This window comes from Astyanax mexicanus, chromosome 1 (assembly GCF_023375975.1).
Source record: "Astyanax mexicanus isolate ESR-SI-001 chromosome 1, AstMex3_surface, whole genome shotgun sequence".
Lineage (NCBI taxonomy): Eukaryota > Metazoa > Chordata > Actinopteri > Characiformes > Acestrorhamphidae > Astyanax > Astyanax mexicanus.
The window spans coordinates 107,465,358-107,489,167 of NC_064408.1; the positions used below are offsets into that span (position 1 = coordinate 107,465,358).

General features: G+C 36.6%; 1 protein-coding gene across 2 annotated transcripts in view; it reads right to left on the reverse strand.

Moving 5' to 3' along the window:
• The window catches only part of ofcc1 (orofacial cleft 1 candidate 1), a 168,284-nt gene that overhangs the window by 104,328 nt on the left and 40,146 nt on the right, over positions 1-23,810 (reverse strand). For both annotated transcript variants that reach the window (XM_022680172.2, XM_022680169.2), the window contains exons 13-14: positions 16,871-17,134; positions 12,838-12,979 (exon numbers count right to left, since the gene is read on the reverse strand). In XM_022680172.2, coding sequence (XP_022535893.2) covers positions 12,838-12,979; positions 16,871-17,134 — 406 coding nt within the window. The remainder of the gene's footprint in view (positions 1-12,837; positions 12,980-16,870; positions 17,135-23,810) is intronic.

Consider the following 23,810-nt stretch of genomic DNA (forward strand, 5'->3'; position numbering starts at 1 on the left):
TTCCATTTCATTGTATATATGGCCATAAATTTTCACCTAACTCAAAGCAGATGTATAAAGTTACTTAATTTATGTGAGTTCACACAAATTTTAGTTTTACAGTGTGGACTGACACAGCATTATGCTAATGTAAATGTAAACAGTACACACACTTACATAACACCACAATGCACAATACCATGTCACGATAATAAATAAATAAATTAATAACACAGAAACATATTGTAAAGTACACAGAACTACAGTTGTGTTCCGCCCATAGCTATGCTGTAAACTGATGTAACTCCAGCAGCACGCAGGTAAATGTGTTGCACTCTACTGTCTAGAGAGTTCCCACAGACAACAAAGCCGTGAAGGCGAGACTACGAGTGATGAAACTTTCTCTCCTTCCTTCCTCGCACACATTCGCACGCACACGCACCACCCCCCCACCACCATCACCACCACCACCACCTCCCTCATCTCTGCACCCAACCTTTTCTTTTCTCCCCCCTTCGTTCCAATGCACACAATTAGACATGATGAAAAATCGAAAAAGAAATTAAATTTAGTTGTAATACATTTCGCCATTCTTCTTTCCTTTGGAAAATTACTTTTGAAGTGTTTTCTCTCTCTCTTTCTCTCTCTCACACTCTCTCTCTCTCTCTCTCTCTCTCTCTCTCTCTTTCTCTCTCGCTCCTTCTTCCCTCTTTTCCCTTTTTTGCATCTGTAATTTAAATGGTAAGCTGCCAGATGTGTGTCTCATGCTTGAAGTGCAGGAGCTTTGCATTATTTAGCATATTAACATTCACAGAATTTAAAAAAGGGTTCCTGCGTTGCCTGGAGGTTCCAATTAAGTAAACCTTAGCTTGATACATGTAAAAATTTCACCATGAGAAACTTTTTTTTCATTGCCACCCCCCTCCTCCTCCTCCTCCTCCTTCCCCCTTTCCTTCTTTCCCTCCGCCAGTCCCATCTATATAATAAATATGGAAACTTCCCAGATGATATAATTTTTCTCTTGCTGCAGGATTAAATATATCAGTAATAATAACTTTTAAATATAGGCAACATATCAGGAAGGCTTCTGAGGGCTAAAAGGGGCTTTAATAGCGGCGCTTCTCAGCCTTGCAGGGGAGCTGACATCCCGTCTTTCCCCTTTTAGAAACTGACATCAGATTTCATTCCAGCCCAGATGTAGTTTTTAATTACCACTTTTTGCTGGTAAACACTCCAGCCGCCTACAGTTACGAGGTAATAGCGTTAAAAAAATCTGCCTGTCTTAAAGGCAGGAATATGTGTTTTCATTTCATTATAGGGATTGCATAATCACTTTTCTTTCCTTTCTTTTCTTTTTTTTTTCTTCTTTTCTTTTCTGTGATTTAACTGTCACACGCGCGCTATCTTCCTTCAATCTGGTGACTCGGTGCTCGGAGGTACGGCGTGCGGCGGGTGGAAACCATTCATATCCTCTGCTATTGAAGGGCAAACAGACAAAAAAGAAAAGGAAAAAAGAAAGAGAGAAAGAAAAAAAAAACAGAATAAAATTCAGCCTTTGCAGTGGATGTTGCTGCAGCAGCAGCAGTAGCAGTGTGCTCACTTGTTCTCAGTTGGAGCAGAGACAGGACACAGTTAATGACCCATGCCGAGTCATTTAAAAGAAAAAAAGAAGAGGAAAAAAAAAAAAGGTTTATTTAAAACCTCTCTGTGTTATATGAGGCCAGCCCGGCATTTCTCTCCTCGTGCGACGCGGCACACTCGCGCGTGAGGCACTAAACATTTTCCTAATAATTTCTTTACATGGTTGCTTCCGCCAGTTCATTGAACTGCACCCGTACAGTTAATGGACTATTTCTCTTTCAATTTTTAGACCTCCTGTAGTCTGTATTGTCAAATGTGTTGTTCATTAAAAAACTTGGGAGGAAGACAATGTATTAATTAGCTCTGACAACACAGTTACATCCCCAAGGTATAAGGCTGAGTAATGGATAGGAGAGAAGACATGGAGAGAGCCTGCCAGAATTACAAATGCACGCCACACACACTCACCCCCACCTTTACATACAGAAGAATAGAATAGAGCGGAATAGCTGGAGTTTGGGCTTTCTGTCATTTGTCAACTAATGTGACATTTTTATTGTATTTTTTTAATTTTTAAATATAATGTATAAATACATAAATGGTTTGCAGTAATTCTGTAATTCAACATACTGATCTGATTCTTACCTTTACTTACATCAGTTAAAAAAACATCTTAATGTAATCAAGTAATATACAGCTCTGGAAAAAAAAAAAAACTAAGAGATCACTTTAAAAATTATAAGTTACTTTGATTTTACCAAATGTAAAACCTCTGGAATATAATCAAGAGAAAGATGGATGACCACAAGCCATCAAACCAAACTGAACTGCTTGAATTGTTGCACCAGGAGTAGCATAAAGTTATCCAAAAGCAGTGTGTAAAACTGGTGGAGGAGAACATGCCAAGATGCCTGAAAATATGCATGTGATTAAAAACCAGGGTTATTTCACCAATATTTCTGAACTCTTAAAACTTAAACATGAATATGAACTTGTTTTCTTTGCATTATTTAAGGTCTGAAAGCTCTGCATCTTTTTTGTTATTTTAGCCATTTCTCATTTTCTGTAAATAAATGCTCTAAATGATGATATGTTTATTTGAACTTTGTGAGACATGATGTCTGTCGTTTATAGAATAAAACGACAAAGTTCATTTTACTCAAATATAAACCTATAAAAAGCAAAAACAGAGAAACTGATTCAGAAACTGAAGTGGTCCCTTTTTCAGAGCTGTATAAGTTATATAAAGACCATATTTAACCCATATTTACAAATGTACATGTGTCTTAAGTATCAGGATTAAGGTAAAGGATCTGGATAAAGCCAAACCACATAGAAATGTAAGTGTTAACACATCCTAGACACATTTAAAACAAAGATGATTGAACAAATTCAATCACTTAAACTACTTTAGGAGGTGGAGTGATTGCAGCGTAAACCCATTTATCAGGGTCAGAGTTAACCAGTTTGACATTAAAAAGATGCTGGACTTTAACATTGGACAGATGTTGAATTTACAAACCTATTTTTTTATTTGAAAAATGAAGATAAGTTTGATATTACAACCTCAAAGTTATCTTCACTTCACTACTAATGTTAGACAGACACATTTTCAATTATAGTTGGCAATAAAATATGTGTATCTCTTCAAATCGATAAAAATAAATGCTGGGTTTACATAAACGGCCAAAATTAGATAGATACAGAATTTTGGGTATTATACCTCATATGTAAAGATAAAATGTTAAAACACATTAGCATGAGAGCAGTGAAGCACATTTACACGAGAAACACTCCAAAGCCAAAAAGAGCCAAAAGTACAGAGAAAAGCAAGTCAACAAAAATATTATACAGTCACCAATTAACACAACATTATTATTTTATTATTTTATTAGAATTTTATTAGAATTTATATTTAATTGGTTTTCTGTGATTTTAAGGGGGGAAACCTGTTAACCTGTTGGGTAACAGATGCTTACATTTAACCGTTTTTAACTATTTACTATCATAGATAAAAATATTGCTGAATTTTAGTTACTTAATATCAAGACTAATATAGATATCAGCTGTCTATAGTGTGCTGTATCAGATTGCATAATATATTTGAAGCTGTCATGAAACTGAAATGTGGTCAACAAAATCACAACCTACATTCAGATATCAGAGTATATTGATGTTGGTGGCTACCTGGTGTAGCTTAATAAATATAAAAAATACCAAATCAAGTCAAGAATTAGTTAGCTGGTCAACTTATTAAACTTATTAAACAAATTATTATAAGATATTATCTTATTTCCTGAAAAAGAGTATCATTTTTATCATTTTTGTTTGTTGCAGTTAGTATTATCTACACAAGTTAGTTTTGCTTCAAAACATTCGGCCTGCAGTCTTTTTAAAATCAGCATCAATATTTAAACGATAATTGACTCCTTGTAATTGCTTTCATTCATAAAAATGCAACGCACCAATGATTGGCAAAACCTACTGACACAAAACAAAAAAAAGACATTAGCCTTCAGTTAGTCTGGGGTGCACACAGTAAGCTAATTTGCAGCTTTTCGCCTGTTCAAGTCCACTGCATCCCCCCTGCAGCGGACTGAAGGCTGACCTGCACCTCTCTTCTCCATCCAGAGACTATAACCCCTGTAAGCAGTGCCTTCTCTCAGCCTTCGCTTCCTCGGCGCGGTCGGCCCGGCTCTGCAGTTTCGGCTTTAATTACGCTCAGTCCTGCCCGGCGCTCGCATGGTGTCGGGGCCAGAATTAGCTCTGTGTTGACAGCTATAGGCTACGTCCATGAACTTGGAGCAGAGTAGCCGCAACCCATGGTCTCTCAGGACCAACAATGGCTCCTTGTTATCCATGGCTTTCCAAACGCCTAGTCTGTGTGTGTGTGTGTGTGCAGGCTTTTGTGTGTGTGGTGAGCAGGGCCTCGGGCCGGACGGCATCTAACTGGTAGTGAGAGGTGACTTGCCAAGACCTCGCCGCTCACCTAGTCTCCTAATTGCCCTGCTGCTAGTTTCAGAGTTTTCCTGCAGACTGAATGTCTGATAATCACTGATTTCCTGAGAACACCAGGATTCACTCAAATCAGGAGCGACCTGTGCTTGATGCAATTCAACATTCAGATAATCTCCAAATATATTATTGCATTTGATATTGACATTTTATAATACAGACAAAATACAAATTTTTGCAATACAACAGATGTGATTTATTAATCAACAATCTACAAGTGTGGGCAATCTGTTACAATATTTAATATATATATATGTATTAACAAGGCTTAAATGCAAGCTCAAGACAAACTCCAAAAAATAGGCATACACTATGTGGACAAAAATATTGGGACAAGAAAAAACAGTTTATCCTGCTTTTATTAGAACAGCTGTCCACTGCCCATAGACGGCTTTGTACTACATATCGTAACATTGCTGTAAAGACTTATACACTGGATTCAGTGACAAGAGTATTAGTGAGGTTAGGACATTGGATGATCACCACCCCGCCTCATCCACAACTCATCCCAGGAGTACTGCAGGGAGCTCATATCTGTCATTAGGCATGGTGCCAACATTTTCTTTTGTATCAGTTCCAGAGAGTATTTTATTGGCAAATTCTTCTTCTCCACGTGGATATGACAAGCTGTTTGTGTGCATGTGCAAAAAATAAGAGTTAAAGCTAAAATGAAAGCTACTTCAATTTCTAAAATTATGCAGTTATTTTACATTCTTCAAACTACAGTGTCTCACACGTATCAGCAATATGGCATGGAACAGGGATGTCCAATCTTTATTTGTTGGGGGCCAGAGGGAGAAATATATTTCACAGGCCTCTGTAATAAAACAAATAATGAGATATACCACTTTAAATAATACATTTTCCTGATTATTTTTATGTACACACCATTTTACTTGACTCACTATCTTTATCTATCTTTTACAGTGTTGTGTAAACTAAGAATTTTCAAACTGATGTTTCATTTCATGATGTCTCTTAATATTAAACTCCTTAATTATGACAACTTTTAGACTCTTTTGCCCTTTTTCTGCGCTACAACTGAACACTCTCGCCACTTTTAGACTCTTTGGCCTGTTTTTCTGCGCTAGAACTGCGCACCCTCTCTGCTTTTAGACCCTTTGGCCTGTTTCTGACACCTAGCATTCAAACTTTGAATCTCATAATATAAAAACCTGCTTAACAGCGGGTCAACTTTCATTCTATTTCTAGAATCTCCGCAAATGGCCCGCGGGCCGTAGTTTAGACACCCCTGGCATAGAAGGCATTACCGCCCACAGTGGACAGCGTAGTTGCTGCCAACAGGTGTGTAATGATTGTGATTGGCAGTGTCTGGCTAAAATTATCACCCCATGACATTTTCTCAACAGCTTGCTATTTCTCAGAATTGCTAAAACTAGTTAAGCCAGTAGTTGATTTGTACTAGTTGAAGCATTTTACTTAAAACTCATGTAATTAAAAATAATCACTGGCTTTCATATAAACAATATTTATATTTTACAAATTTGCTCACAAGCTTCACTTTATACCATGCAACAACAGGGTAATACAGCTGTTGAGGATTTGTTTCCAAAAGTTTGTGGGTAATGTCAAAGTCACAGAGCAGAAGGGGATGCAGAATCTGCATTAATCCAATGATACCATGTTAAAAATTATCATCTTGAGGAGCTTGTCGCTTCTGAGCAGTTTGTTTTTTTCTTTTTAACTGGAGCTGCGCAGCCTTTGGGTACACTTGCCCTGCTCAGACTGACTTACTGCACGCGGCTTTGCTTTCTCATCTACGTAAACATACTCAGACTAATCAAAAGGTTAAAGATATCTATTTAAGGTCTGCGGCAGTAACACATCATTCGGAGGTAGGGATCCTGCGTTTTCGAAAAAGCATGATCATAGGCCAGGGTCAGGCACAGTGACCAGGCCAACCCTACCCTCAAAGGTCAGCGTTGGTAAAGAGGCATTCCAGAGAAAGATATTCTATGAGAAATCCTGGAAATCATCCCTCATTCCGCTTCAGGGATTAGACGAGCCACCCCTGATGCACTCATTTAAGAATGGCTGGGAGAAAAAGGGCAAACTTGGGCTCCAAAAGCTCCAACCCACTTCATGCAGTTAGTGATATACTGAGGGCAATCACAGCGAGAAGACCTAATTAAATTAGTCATTTGGATTCAAACAAACCTAATGTAACCACATCATTCAGCTAATGTCAGAGGCCAGTTAAACCAGAGCGCCGGCAGCCAGCTCACATGTTACAGCCCAGCATAGTACTCAAGATTCCCAGTTTCTTTAAATTAGGGAAAATAGGATCTGAGCTCAGATACACATACTCTGCCATAATAGAGACGTTTTTAACTTATTAAAATGCAAGTTATATATTTAACATATATTCCCTGCTGTAAACTTAGTTCTTCACATTTTAGAGAGGTTGGGCAGACTCCAGAATGATACTTGGAGAAGCTACATGTTCACTGTCTACTCCAGCTTGAATAACTTTAAACCAGTAGAAGAAAACAATGGTGAGGTTAAACCCAATGTGACACAATAGGCAACAGCAGAAAGTGTTAGAGTATCTGAAGTGTGCAGTTACCAAAATCTACATTTGTAACCATTTTCTCATTTAAAAATTGGTGGTCATATTTTTACCATTGCAGATAATATAAGTATTTTCTCTTACAAGTTTCATAATTTTCTAAAACAATACCAAATAACTTCATAAAACTGCCTCTACGTTTTGTAATATTTGACTAGAACCCCTTAACACTTTGAGTGTATAACTTCATATTAAAATGGAAAAAAGGGCAAATAAAGGAGCATAAAGATATAAAGAAACCCTGCTATAGCACTTTTATTTTTTTAAGAGTGTAGATCCTGGGGTAACCTAAGATGCTAAGCACTAAGTAAAGGGTCTTGTGTAGAACTTTATTGTGTACTGTGAAAAGTTGTTTAAAAAAAATAGGACATTAATTATATCAAAGCCTAAGGATCTGCAGACTGCCTGTCAAAACGCAGTGCGTGTGAAAAATTTCCAGTAGATGACAGTGAAGGTCCCTTTACCCTTGCCCCAATTCAAACTCTAAAAGCCTGGCTGTGTGATTAAATACAGAACAAAGAACATATGCCTATACCATGAATGATATGGATAAAGTGCTACTCAACAACCGGTGGAAGTAAGTGCTGCTAACATGGTGCAACTTTACTTTGAATGTTCATTATTTGTCGTCCTTCAGTTCAGTTATTGTTACTGGATAGATTCTGTACTAGTCAATTCCACATTTGCAAATTTGAGTAAAACAGAGAATATTGTATTCTGACTAGTGACAAAGGGGCACTGTTTCACTTTGGAATAGCAGGAGCCCTTCTATTTTATTTGCCATGTTTATAAAAATTAGTTTCTGACATGAAGAAATGCAATTTTCCAAAAAAGATAATTATGTTCTTAAGGTTTTGAGACATGTCATGTTAAACACTGTTCCTATCTTTGAATGAAAGTCATTCAATTATCATCATTATTAAGTAATTCTGGAGCATTTGTATTGGTACATTCATCCATTCATAAAATGTACAATATCTATATTAAAATTGTGTTAAAATTAATATGTTTTAGTCATTCCTGTTGTCTATTAAAAAAAAGTATGAGGTGATTAAATGGTTTAGAAGATTTTTTTTTTTTTTCATTTTTAATACCAGTTCTGCTTAGGTATTTGTTTTCACAAGAGTTAAAAAGTTAAAACAAATTTATATTTAATCAATTTGTGTGTTTAAAGATAATTGGAGATTTATTTGAATTTATTTTTTTCAAGAACATCTAAGATTTTTTTTTCTTAAAAATGTTTGTGAATAAATATCTTAGAATGTCTTGTAACAAAACAAGTCAAGTGTTGTCCTGTAATAACAACATCCAAATGTTGCCAAATATTAACATATCAGCTTTACTACTAGTCCACTACATTACTGTATACTAATAAGACTTCTAAAGTTTGAATGGGAAAGATCTCAACTAAAGCCTCTACTACAGAGATGTAGGATGATGGGAAGGGAGGAAACGTGTGAATTCTGTAGAAGTGTGAGCTACACTGAGCTAGGAGGAAGTCCTCCTGCCCACCTTTCCTCACTGAATGTGATTTTCATCAGATCGTAGTTTGAAGCTGTCGGTCCGTTCCGCAGCGCCGGCCTTGAAGGGACCCCTCCATCTGAATGTCGTAAGTAAAGCAATGCAGCCCTAACTGATCCATATGCAAATAGCAGGCTAACGTCAGCTCCGTTTACCCCAGCAACACCCTGACGCCCCGCGAGGGCCACCCTTTGATCCTCCAGTCCGGTTTCACCCACAGTTCACCTATCCCGCCAGATCCTCACCTGCCCACCCCCTCCCTCATTTCCTCCTGTAGCACCTGGCCTCTTTCTTTTCCTCCTTTCTCTCCTCCTTCCTCTGTTCTGTTCTGTTCTTCTCTTTCTTCCCTTTCTTCCTCTCCCCGGCTTGTGCGGCGGCGGGACGCGGAATATAAATCTCCCGGAGTGTCTCGGTGCGAGGAGGACACTTCCCCCACTGGGCTGTTAGGAGCACGGTGGGAGGTCATAGTTCGCGGCAGAGAGGAAGTGACAAGCTGTGAAATGTAAAAGACCAATTTCTTCCACATGTTCCGGCGCTCGGAAGATCAGCGCCGAGCTGTCAGCCGGCATCATGCTTAAAATGGGACAGGTTGCTACCCAGCAGACCTGTCACAACTCATTTGTAATTAAAAAGCCTGTGCGATGTTTAAAGCGAAGCACCCCAGAAACTTTTTTTTACACTCCACTCTGTTAAATAAAGATGAGTGCTGCAAAAAAAGGAAAAGAAAGCGCTATATTATATTATTACCAGGGTGACGTGATTTCCTGCTAGATCAATACTGAATCAGCCTGCATGTGATTCATTCAAAGCCATGACCTCAGAGAACAAAAAGAGGAGAGAAAGAGAAAGAGAGAGGTTCTAGGGTGCAGTTGTGGGGTTAGGGGTGGAGGTAAGGAAAGTAAGTATAAGGGATGGATGGAAAAACTGGAGCTATTTTATATCATTATTCATGCATCTCTTTACTGGGACCCAATTGATACAGTATATATCAATATATCTATATACTGTACATCAGGTGGCCAATAGTTTTGTCTGATACTGAGGTTCTCCTAGTCTTCCTCAGAGGGTGAAGAAGGCCAGCATGTGCTTCCTCTAACACACATGAAGCCAGTCACTGCACCTTTTCAACTGTCACTGAACAGCTCAGATTGGACAAGAAATACAACAGAAATACAGCTTAACTTGGACTAACATACAATTATTTTATATAAGATAACAGCAGATGGCTCTCTGGCTGAAATTGTGCTAGTAAAGCAAGAGAGGGTGGACAATTGTCTTTACTGAGACTCCCAGTCATGGATGGCTATGTTATTTTATTGAACAGAATGAGAATAGATATCTTACTTTGTACATCTTTAATAGAATAAAAAAAAAAAAAATTGTGCATGCATGTCTTTTTAAATGTTAATTTTTAAATTAACATTAATATGAAAAAAACATAAACTTTTTGTTTCTTTTTAAAGTCAGTGTGCCCTATTTTAGCAGTCTATAGGCACAGCTTGATTTAAAGTGTGTCAGTGTGTCTTTGGTATCGAGAGGACACAAAAAAATATGACTTGCGCGTCTCAAAATGCAAAAAAAAAAACAAAAAAAAACATTTACTACTCCTAATACTAATACTTTGGATGTAATGTGAAGTAATGTGAAATAACATGAAATCCACTTGCTATTCCCTTTAAAGCCAGAAGTGCTCTGACTTTGGTAGATTGGTATCTTAACAGCGCAGCACTTCTGCGCTTCTCAGCAGAGGAAACTGACCTGCTCATATACGCTATAAAGGTGTAAGAGCAGTTCATTTACAGAAACAACAATGATATTTTATTTCATATTCTGTTTATGGTTGATGTAAAAGTTGGGTTTGTGTGCTACAGCACATCTCACATCTATGTGTGTGTGAAACAAGCAGGGGGTGTAGGTGCACTGTACACCTGTGTAACTAAGATCGAAATGGACGTCTGACTGTTGACTGTTGTCAGGGTTTCAATCAGTCAGTGGTGCACCACCAAGATAGCAACACGTCAGAAATGTATTTGAACACACCTCACTTCTAGACCACCACTCAATCAGCATAGATATATTCGTAAACTATATATTCGCTAGTTTACCGGAGTTAAAATAGACTGCTGGCAGGGTGTAAGATAGTGATGAAGTGCGTCAGAAGTGCGTCTTGACAGAAGTACCTATATATATATATATATATATATATATATATATATATATATATATATATATATATATATATATATATACTTTGTGATTTAGATTCTATTTGTTATTATGGTGTGTAGTGCAATATAAACACATTTTATACTCCCTGTATATGCATACACTGCTTTGCATTAGTGTATTGTCTCTTTACCAGATATACAGCTAAAAATAAGTGTTAGATTCAACAGTAAAAAAAAAAATTAGTAATCCCGAAAAAATTAATTTAGAAGAAAAATAATGACATCATAATACAGAACATAAGAAATGGAAACAAAAAAAGAAGGAAGGTCATCCCAGCTTGCAAACCTCAGAAAAACAAAAACAGTATGTTATTTTGATATGACTACAGCTTAAAAAAATGGAGCTTAAAAATGTAGACTAGCTGCATTTCCTCATCCTTTCCGACAGCTGCCGATGTGTTTGCTAATACTCGCGTGCGGTACGGCCTCCAAGTCCCTCAGTCTCGTGTCCATATCATCCCCTCAGACCCTTCAGAACTCACGCAACATGTTTCTGCTCTTTAATCTTGGCATGAGGCGCCGCACACTCATCTGCTGTTCCCCAAACAAACAGCCAAACACTCACCAACTCAAAATATCAATAATTAATGACTACAGATGAGGATGAATGAGCTCTTATTAGAGGAAAAGCAGAGGATATGGGTGATGACGAACAACTGTCCAACATTTAATTTGTAATAGCTTTCTGATTAACCTAAATGCTTTAGGTTTGTGCTATAACGTGTAATATTGGCACTGCTGTGCTGCGGTTGTAGGTCACAGAGCAGCACAGCAGTGCCAATATTACACGCTATAGCAAGGACCACGAGTGTATTATTGTGATTACACCACAGTCCGTTATTACTGTTTACTGAACGATTTTGAGTTAAAGAGGAAGAGAAAATAAAAACTCTGCAAGTTAAAAATGTTCGGCTTGTAAGCGCTGCATCGTTGCTAGGTTACCTCTATGCGGCGGAGTAATACATGGAGAGCTACAGTTACAGTGCATTACCAGCTGACAATGGCACTTATAAAAAGCCTCTTAGCCAATCACATCGCACAATCCGAACTAAATGTGGTATAATCATGTTTATATATCATTATTACAAGCATTTTGACGGTCCTGCAACCATTAACTTCCATCTGCTTATTCTGAATGCACACTCTGGTGCACTATTCCAACAGGACAATGCTTATCCACAAACTGCTGCCGTCCCAAGAGCATGCCTTGATCGCACAGATGCAAAGACATGGCCAGCTGCACTGGCAGATCTATCTCTGATTAACAATGTGTGGAATGCTACTGGAGCCCAGTATGATCCACACTCCACCTCTACCATAAGATGTCTGCATGAATATTATCGCATGACACCATTAGGAACCTCTACAGCTTCATGCTCAGACATATGGCATATTGCATTATACAGGTGTAGCTCAAAAAATATCACCAAGTGTTGCTCATATCAGTCTTTGCAGTCCATCACTTCCTTCTGGGTGCAATCATTTTAGCCACCATATCTTGAATTAAATGAATAAACATATTATTCCTGTACTGATCAGCTCTAGTCATGAAGTCCTGTGTATATTCAGTAAATCTATTAATTGAATAATGTACTGAATGGAATTAAACTCCAAAGCCTTTGCATTAGATAATACAGGGTGGCTCCAGAGTTACATTTTAAGAATACTTAAGCATCTTTTAAAGAAAAAATAAGAATAAACTGTGCATGTGGAGCGTATATAAAGCTTATTTTCAGTGTCTTTTCTCAGGGGACTTGAATGAAGATAAACAGTGGAACATCATTTATTTTCTGTGCATGAATGATCTAGCCTGGCACCTGCCACTCTGCTACAGTATGTGTGTGTGTGTGTGTGTTTGTTTTTTGCAGGAGGTGCATGACATTCGCTGGCATTTCTCCCTGTGCAGGGGGGCAGGGGCTCTACCTGGCAGGGAAGACGAGGAACAGGCGGAGGCGGCCACATCAGGAGGGGTCCCTTCACTGGAACTCGGCTGGAGACCAGGGGGAATCTGCGGGGGGACAGTGCACTCCGGAACCAGTGGGACACCTCGCGGGAGTATCCTCACCTACACAGAGCAAAAGAGAGAGAGAGAGAGAAAGAGAGAGAAAGAGAGGGAGAGAGGGAGAGAGAGAGAGAGAGAGAGAGAGAGAGAGGGTGAAAGAGAACAAGAGTGGAAAATTATACACTGAGAAACTACTGTACTGTACATAACGCCTTTAAAAGTCAGCTCTCCCAAACTTAAATTGATTTAACTAACAATAATATGAGATTCAGGATTTTAAATATTCAAAAACTCTTAAATAGGGAACAAAACAGAATTTTGTGGGACTTCATAACATAATATAAACCTAATGGTTGAAAAATAATTCCAACAGTTTCTGATTTAATAATAATTCATATAATAAATATATAATAACTAATAATTAAACCTACAGTTTAAGGTACTGAACAATATTTTTAAAAATACGTCTTTGGAATTATGCCTAATCCCAACGAAAGTTAGATTACTCGATCTAAAAATTTATTTAAACAATAATAATAATGACACACAGACTTTCAAATATTCCCAAATACTCAATATTGTAAAGACATACAAAACATTAATTAAGATGTAATTCTAAAAAAGTCTAAAAACATAGATGTAACTAACAACAGCACATAAGTCACATATACAGCTCTGAAAAAAATACAATATTAATTTCTCTGATTTTGCTATTTATAGGTACACGTTTGAGTAAATGAACATTGTTGTTTTATTCTATAAACTACGGACAACATTCCTCTAAATAAAAATATTGTGATTTAGAGCATTTATTTGCAGAAAAAGATAAAAGACTGAAATAACCAAAAGATGCAGAGCTTTCAGACCTCAAATAATGCAAAAAAAAAAAAAAAAAAAAAGTTTATATTTACATTTTTGGCATGTTCACCTCCACCAGTCTTACACACTGATTTTGGATAACTCTATGCCACTCCTGGTGCAGTTTAGCTTGGTTTGATGTCTTGTGATCATCCATTTTGCTCTTGATTATATACCAGAGGTTTTCAATATGGTAAAATCGAAGGAACTCTTCATTTTTAAGTGGTCTTTTATTTTTTTCCAGATATGTATGTAACTATACACAAGCTTCCAAATATTCAAAACATACTTAATGTTGTAAAGTACGGCTGTGCAATTTGTTGAAAATAAACAGAAAGATAAATTATAATACTGCATTCTTACTTAAATAAGCTACTCACCTGAAGTTATTAAAATAGCAATTTATTGATATTAATTATATTACAGTATATATATATATATATATATATATATATATATATATATATATATATATATATATATATATATATATATATATGTGTGTGTGTGTGTGTGGAAAGTATTGTTGGGTTATTCTGATAAGGCTCTTTGAATCTGATATAAGAACAGCGAGGACCACTAAGCACAGGGAAGATTGTTATCAGACAGAGGCTGAACAACACGATCTACATCCTTCTTCCAGCATGTTTTCAGTTTCATCAGGTTCCAGTCCCAGGATGTTCTACTGCCTAATTTGTAACAGTGACTTCACTTCCATTATCCTTTAATAGTGTATTAGCGATATTAATCCATCATTCATTAGCGGTGTATAAAGACAGGATAAGCAGATCCAAGCGTGCTCTGAGAGAAGCCATTGTTCTGTCTCTTAATTCAATTAAGCTGTTGAGTAACAGGATCAATGCATTTCCTCAAATGCATCCGGATATGTTTAGTAAAGATGCGGTTTGTTTACAATCTGGCTCCAATTTTCAATTTCCTCGCAAAAGCCATTTACATACATACACACACACACACATGCGGACAAACACACACATACACATGCACACACACTCACACACCCCAGGCCGGGACCTCTGATTCTCCATGCAGCTCACACGAAGAGACTATGGTGGCCTAAATGCTCAAAAAGTTGTTTTTTTTGTTTTTCCCCACATTGACTCATATGACAGGTAATGGAATCCCATGTTATTAAACATTACAATAATGTTTGTAGCATTTGTTATAAAGCTGTGTAAGTGTAGCAACCATTTTATAGGTCTGAAAAAGGTTATTTATCAATTTAAAAATACAGTTTTAAATAGAATCAAAATTAATTAAAGAACATTCCATAGCACACTTAATATCTAACATGTGATACAGGATCTTTAGATGAAACATATGACATGTATCTTGCCAAAAATGCTTAATTAAATATTACCAAACACATCATATACGTACATTAAAAAAGAAGACTAACAACAACAACAATACTTTTAGGTGTCACATTATTTCTGAACTGGTTTTATGATTATCACTTAAATTGTTACTAACTGACTACTATTGTGTAGGACCATATGCTCCCGCCACCATGCTTCACAGGGAACATAAGGTCTGTTTCCTTTTGTGCAGTCCTCTTTTTTCTCTAAACACAGGCTACATTCACATTACAAAAGCCTCATCAATTAATCCAGAATCCGATCTTGAAAAGTCACGCACTGTATGTGCACACTGATATGTTTATGCACATTTATGTTACTCTGCTCCATTGTTGTTTTGTTGCACTGCTGGCGTTGCTTGATGCCAACAGCAATGAGTGCATGCTGACACGCAAAAACAAATGCATCAAAAAAGATTCCTGTTGCATTCCTACAAATCAAATACATATCCAATCTCTCTAGTCCCACATATAAGTGACTCAAATCCGATTCCATAAGATCAGATTTGACATATCCACAGAGCCTTGAAAAAAATCAGATCAGTGATCTGTGTCACATTAAGGTAATAAAATCAGATATCTATGCAAAAGTCAGATTCCGCCTGTTAATATGTTTGTGCTACAAGTTTCAATCAGTCTTTTGACATGAAGTACCCATACTAAAGTAGGCATTTAGTTTTAATGTTATTGCTGATTACAATATGTATAGTTATTTTCATATAAGTTATATGAACATAACTATACATATTGTAATCAGCAATAACATTAAAACTAAATGCCTACATTTGTATGGGTCTCTCAAAGGCTATGTTCACATTACCAAGCTGAAGTGACTCAAATTGTATTTTGTTGCTTAATGTGGCTCAGATCAGATTTTTTCATGGCTGTGTGAACGTACCAAATCCGATTTTTTTTTTTTCAAATCAAATTTGAGTCACTTTCATATGTGGTCCTAAATCAGTTACTTATCCGATCCATGGACATGCGACATGAATTTGAACAGTCAAATATGAATTCATGCGTTTTTATGCTTTTACACATGCGCTACGTGCTTCTCTCTCGTACCCACACATCTATCTCTTGGTGCAAAAACAGCAAAAGCAAGCAGCCTGGCCTTTTTTCACCTCCTCAACCCAAGCATGAACTTCAGACCAGCTGTTTTCTGTTTCTCCACTCCAGAAAAAGATGCTCCACATATGAGCTGCTAACACATCCATTTCCCTTTATAAAGCTAAGAGTCATCTCTCAAATAAGATGTTTTTTCGTTGTTTGTGAAGAAGGCGACATTTATACACGTATAATTTTTTTAGGGACAGATTCATTCACATTACACACAGATACAGGTCACTTAAATTTGTGTGAATGTGAACCGTCATCAAAACTGTTTTGACCAATCCAGGCATGGACATCACAAGGCCTTTTACCTTTTAATGTGACCTATGGTATCTAGCACTGAGAAATCTTTAAATGATCTATACTGAGAAGTGAAGTGAGGTCTCAAATATAATAGATTAGTGAGGCAATGAGTCTTACGAAGTGACGGTTCACTTACTGTAATGCCCCTATATGTATACCCAACCCCTTTGACAAGTGAAACTGTAATGAGATAAGGGTTTAATGTAATGGCTAATCAGTGTATAAATCCTCTATATTACCTATTAATTTATTAATTCCACAGTCACTATATGCTTTATGTCATACTCTTCACACAGAAAAGGTACCTGGAAGTACAGGTTGCAGAGCCAGTTGTCCAGGTCAGCGGACAGCAGCTGCTCCATTTTTCTGAATTGGTCCAGACCTGGGTTGGGGCGACCCCAGAGCAGAGGGGTGCGGAAACTGCCCTGGATGAGGGTGAGAGAGCAGTCACACACTGGGAACGCCCCCCAGGCCACCACACCGCTTACAGGACTCTGCTCACTGGACATGCTCAATAGCCTGAACACCAAAACTGTGGAAGGCAGGAGGTAACAGGATGCAGGTAAGGTCTAGAAAAGAGAGAGAGAGAGAGAAAGAGAGAGAGAGAGAGAGAAAGAGACAGAGAGAGAGAGAAAAAAAAGAAAAAATAAGTGATCCATCTGGAATTACCTAGGTTTATGAATTAATTATCAACAATTCATCTGATCAGTCTGATTGTTATCCACATTGCAATTATTATACAAAATCTAACTAAACTATAGTTTGTTTTGCTCTTTTTGGGAGCACACTGTGTAAACCTCCACAGTGTAGGCTAGAAAAAGTAAGTGAACCATATTCAACAAGTACAAGGACCCCCCTTAAACAGCTATCACCTTAACCTACTATTTCCTGTAGCTGCAAATGGAATTTACGCAATATTAAGGAGGAATTTAGACCATTCCTCCAAAGGAAAAGTCTTTCAGTTCATCAGTATCTTGTATCGATACAAAGAGGGTCAGGAACAAACGATACAAAGAGGGTAATTTTTTTCTCAACTATTCTTTAAGTAATTTATTTGTGTGGTTTGGGTCATTGTCCTGTTGCATCTCCCAGTGTCGTTTTAGCCTGAGGCCAGGGGCTGCAAAATGGAAAAAAAAAAATCCTGTAAAATGCTTGAATTTATTGTTACCACAATCGTAGCATGGTGTCCAAGGCCTGAGGCAGCAAAGCAATCCCAGACTAGGAAGCTCCCTCCACCATGTTTTACAGATGTTAATGTGCAGCATCAACAAAAGTTGTATGTACCTATGATTGTAATTTAGATATAATTTAGACCACATTTTATTAATAATCTATGAATATAATCAATGTTTTTAAAAATAACTTTTTTTAATGATATATTAGTTCTCTTAGATTGTGCCTATCTATTAAGAACACATTTTTATTAGTAATCAATGAAGAATGAATGAATGAATGAAAATTTGTGGCATTTAAAGATAAAAAAAATACTTTTTTAAAATGATATATTATTAACAAATGTTATAAATATATTATAAAAAAAACAACAAAATCTGGATCATGGGTAAGTTTATATTGATTCAAGCACCTTATATTTATCCCACAAAACATACAGATATTAGATAGAAAGTCTATAAAACATTTTTATCTTGAAATATTTTGTGTATCTCTTAATTTGTTATTAATAATATTAAAGAAATTTGACATCAAATTATTTTTTTTGTTTGTTTTACAAAACATTTTTTTTTCTTCAAATATGACTGACTAACACACATATATATATATATATATATATATATATATATATATATATATATATATATATATATATATATATATATAATGTATTTTATTAACTATATTGAGCATTGAGTAAACATCCATAATGCAGGCTAGAAAAAGTAAGTGACCCCTTGAACTAAACCACTAGTTGATCCTCTTAAGCAGAAATCACCTCCACCAAACATTACTGTATAGTGTCTTTGTAAATTAGTACAGCAGTGTTCTGTGATACTAAGACTTGTATTCTCTGCCTTTATGAGTATATTAACGAGAAAAAAAAAAAAAAAAGAAAATCCTACCATGCAAATGAAACTGAATCAAGCTGCACTGAATTGTTTACTATTCTAGTGTCGATCTTATTAATGTCCCGAGGGCACATCAAACACACCATCAAACTGTGTCAAATCACGCTGGAAAATATTTGGGTTTAAAAACAGTGGGTCACGAAGATGGCACATTTTTATTTCCATCATGCTCTTCTGCGCTAGGGAGAGAGGCCAAGGTGTGGAGATCACAAGAATTTACGCTGCATAACCGTAATGTTGGGAGGCACATGCCGGGGTGAAAACACGAGCACATGCCAGGAAAAAAACAACTCATATTTAAGAGGAAATTCAGGAGGATTTAGCCATGATTTATTGTAGCATGTGTAACATGCATACGAGCTGACAGCCATGCTGAGGGTTCACACGCTTAACAAACATGGATTCCTATTTACTGAAGGAGTGGGAAGACAGACCTGCGTCGCGGCGTTAAAAAATGAAGTGACAGAGAGGAGCTCAGCACTTCATCAATCATGCCGGGGAATATTTCATCCCTCTATTAGTCGGAATGGCAAATGGAAGAGACTTGTTTTATCACATTCATCACGTGTTTCCCCTCCCCGTCCGCCGCTTCCTCGCACCTGAAAAACAGCAGCCGTTCTCTGACTCAGGCCTCAAATTTATTCCATAATCTCCCACATTATGCATATTGGAGGGGGGAAAGAACGTATTTCATATGCCTAATTTACTGAAAGAATAAGCAAAGTGCTATAAATATCAGCTAGAAAATGGGGAGAGGAAAAGAGAGAATCAGACAGAGGAAACTAATGCTTATTATTCTGTTTTTCTTTAAAAAAATAAAAAACTACCAAGATGAACGGTGAGCTATTTTTGACTGAAGAAAATGAATCTGAGAAAAAAATAAATATAAACTTGGTCCCATTTTATTTTATAAGCGCCTGTAAAAAACTGTAGTATTAAACCATAACCATCTATACAATAACAGTGTAATAATACATACTGTGGATGAATTCACTGTTACAGATTAATTACAATAATTACAGTATATGCAATTACACATTTAACAACTTTAATTTAGTTTCTAATAAGTGGTGTAAATACACCACTGTAGCTCAATAGCTGTTACAAAATATTATTTTATTTGCTTTTTCATTAAAAAAAGATACTTATTTTGTAATACATTTAAATGAACTGTTATTAATACATAACTACACAATTTATAAATTACAGACAGTAAGTGTGTTTAAATCCATTCATATCTGGATTTCTGCAATTATCTGATAACGTGCATGTAAACATGTTGATTCGGTTACTGCCACAATCAGATTTTTCTGAAGATTTTGGATTATTAAGTGCAATAAACATATAAAGCAGACTAAAAAAATGATGAGTTTCTTTGATTTTATCAAATTGAAAACCTCTGGAATATAATCAAAAGGAAGATGGATGATCACAATCCATCAAACCAAGCTGAGCTGCTTGAATTTTTGCACCAGGAGTGGCATAAAGTTATCCAAAAGCAGTGTGTAAGACTGGTGGAGGAGAACATGCCAAGATGCATGAAAATTGTGATTAAAAATCAGGGTTATTCCACCAAATATTGATTTCTGAACCCTTAAAACTTTATGAATATGAACTTGTTTTCTTTGCCTTATTTGAGGTCTGAAAGCTCTGCATCTTTTTTTTTGTTATTTCAGCCTTTTCTAATTTGGGAGAAATGTTGTCCGTATTTTATAGAATAAATACAAATCAGAGAAACTGATTCAGAAACTAAAGTGCTCTCTTTTTTATTTTTCCAGAGCTGTATATATTAATTATTATAAAGTTTATAAAGATGTTTCAATTGGTTACAAAAGACACGAATGTAACGAATACTTTATATGCAAATGATACGTTAATGTCTAGAGCATGTTAATTTGTGTAAAGGGTCTTCACATTCACATCTGTCTTGAAGCACTTGACGCACCCTTATTTTTAATAGTGTACCTACCCCTTTTTACTTTATTTTGCTTTATATTTCTTTAGTGTTCAAGCCATTCTAAATAAATTCCATTTAGATTTTTTACAGAAAATAAACAGATTTGCACTTTTTTGTGCTGATCTCCAATCCTCTAATGGTGCAATTTTTTCACAAAATGAAAGAACGAAGTGGAATTAGGAGCTTGTGTAAACCAGAGGAGTTTCTCACGTGCGATGGCTAGAACCAACCACATGCTACAAATCACTACACTACACTCCCCAGCTTCGGAGGGAAGCATCTATTAAACCATTAGAACGATCACGTTTCATTCAAAACAGACTTGTGTTTTCTGTGCAAACTCTAGAAGATGTGGGGCAAGGGGTGGAGGGGCGAGGGGTAGATGAGGGGGGGTGGGGAAATGAAAAAAAAAAAAAAGACACACAAACCCAGACACTTACGTAGGCCCACTTCACTTGAGCCTGTCTCTTTCCGTCTCTAAAGAAAATCAATTAAAAGATTTAGCTGAGAGGACAGAAGAGCCGTGGAGGTTCCGGAACAATGGCAGGAGAGATGAGGGGCCTACAGAACTCCGAGAGAAACAATCACGGCTGGCAGAGCAGCCCCAGATTCGCTTATCATCCCCAGCTTTGCCTGGACTATTGAGGCTTGTGCATCCCACTTAAAAGTAAACGCTCCAGATTGTGGGGACAGACAGTCATGTGCCTCCACACACAAATCCGGAAGACAGATCAAATCTCCACACAGCGCTTCCCTCCACACCGACGACTGAAAAAATGCAAGAAAGAAAGAAAGTATCAAGGAGAGAAAAGGATGAAAAAAACATGATAAGCTTCCACATTCCACCTACTATTGCTAATTCCTCATTTCCTCTCCGAAAGCACCAAAAAGGGATGGAGGGAGTAAACGTGGGCACTCCAGCCAATCACGAGCAAATCTGATCAGATTCTCCAAAACAAAACGCCAGCAAAACAAGGCAACAAAAACAGTGGCAGCAGCAGCAGCAGGATTGGCAGTAATGGAGAGCTGGAGGATGGGTGGGAGATACTAACAGGATGCTCTCAATTGGAGCGCTAAGCATTCTTCAGCCAAAGCACAGAGAAGAGTGCTGTCTAATTTATGGAGAACTTGGGCAAGACTCCCAACGCTATATATACTCGCCTACCTGTGGAAGATGATGCAATCATAAGCCACTCTGGATAAGACTGTCGGCCAAACGCCATAGATGTAAATGAGTCTTTGGCTGAGAGTGTACTGATTATGGCCTCCTTTTGCCTTCATTTCACATGGATTCATGGATGTATGGATTCCAAAAAATGTGGTCGAACATCCCTTTGGAATTCCTAAAGGTAGCATGCTTCAAGTATGATGCTCTACCACATGTCAAAAATGTACTACGGTATAAATAACACTCAGCATCAATACTAAAACAGAATACCCTTGTGAAACGAAAAAGTATACTTAAGAGCATTAAAAGTATGTACAAATTAGGTATAGAATACTAAAAATGCATTTCAACGTAATATACTTTATAAAAATACACATTAAATGAACATTCTCTGTATTTCACACAAAGCAATCCAGACTGTTCTCATACTGAGTTCCCCAATGGTGAAACAAACTACCTTCCACTACCAGATCAGGAGAATCTCTCGCTATCTTTAAGAAACTCCTGAAGACAGAGCTCTTCAAAGAGCACTTACTCTCCTAACACCTCTAACTAACTACCTTCCACTACCAGATCAGGAGAATCTCTCGCTATCTTTAAGAAACTCCTGAAGACAGAGCTCTTCAAAGAGCTCTTACTCTCTTAACACCTCTAACAAACTAACTAATTCTAACCTCATTTCCTTCTTCTCCTCCTTCACTTCTCTATCCCATCATTTCCCTTTGACCTCCTTTAGGCCCTAACTAAAAATGTTTTACCTTTAACTTCTATTACTTTTGTACTTCACTATCGTAAGTCGCTTTGGACAAAAGCATCTGCCAAATGTAATGTAATGTAATATTTAAAAAAAAAAAAACATATTTTTAAGCAATATGCTTTAAATTATATGTTGTTTTGATAAAAAAAAAAAAAAAATATATATATATATATATATATATATATATATATATATATATATATATATATATATATATATACTTAAAACATATTGAAAAATACATTTAAAAATATACTTATTAATTTTTACTAATATTAATACTTATTATTTTTTTATTAATATTACTTATTAATATACCCTTTTCTTTTACAAGGGTAGAATGCTGCGACATACAAACCAAGAAAAGTGTTTGTTCCCTTTGAAGGTTCTATTACACTGAGAAATATGTATATATTTTTTTCCAGTTTAAAACACAAATGTGGATTTCTCACATCTAGTCCAACACGTTTTTTTTTTTCTGGCCTGTGCAAAAAAAACATAAATTTCCACTCTTTCTGTTCCTCTCTCTCATTGTCTGTTCTCTGCATTTTTTAGTGCTCATTGGCAAGGGAAGCTGGTTTCCTCTCAGAATGTATTCTCTAGTTTTGGTTTGGCAACTGATCCATTTGTTCTCTGGTTAACATCTAGAACTTTAGTTACACACTCTGTATTTTTATAAAGCACTTTAATGTTTTACATCTGCAAGTGTCTAGTTCTCTAAAAGTTGCACAAGACCATTCACTGGATGTTTTTTCTCCCTTTCATAATTGTTAGTAAGATCTGAACACAGCTGTTCATAAAAACACAGATCAGCCGTTCTAGTTCAATTCAAACCAGCACCAAGAACCAAGAAAAGTCATTTCTCACAGAGAATCAATAAGATCACATTGTTCCCATTCTGATGGTAATAAACATTAACTGAAGTTGCTGATCCATATCTGCATGATCTAATGCAACACACTGGCTGATCTGTTACTCACACAAATGAGTTAATATACAAATATAAATATGATTGTACTTAATATAAGGTGTCTTAATATTCTTTTTATACATTTTGTCAACAGCCTCCCTGTCCCCCGTCTTTATATACTCTTGTAAGATGATACGCTTTCATCCCAAGTCCAATAAAATGCTTTGCCCTTATATAAATGAATGAAAGCTCCAGTTTGATTTACATTCAGGGATGAAATGTCATGTTAGTGAAGTTGCTGTTTTATTCATACTGGATTTCTCACAGGCTTCTCCACTACATTCTAATACAACATCTTTAAACCCCCTA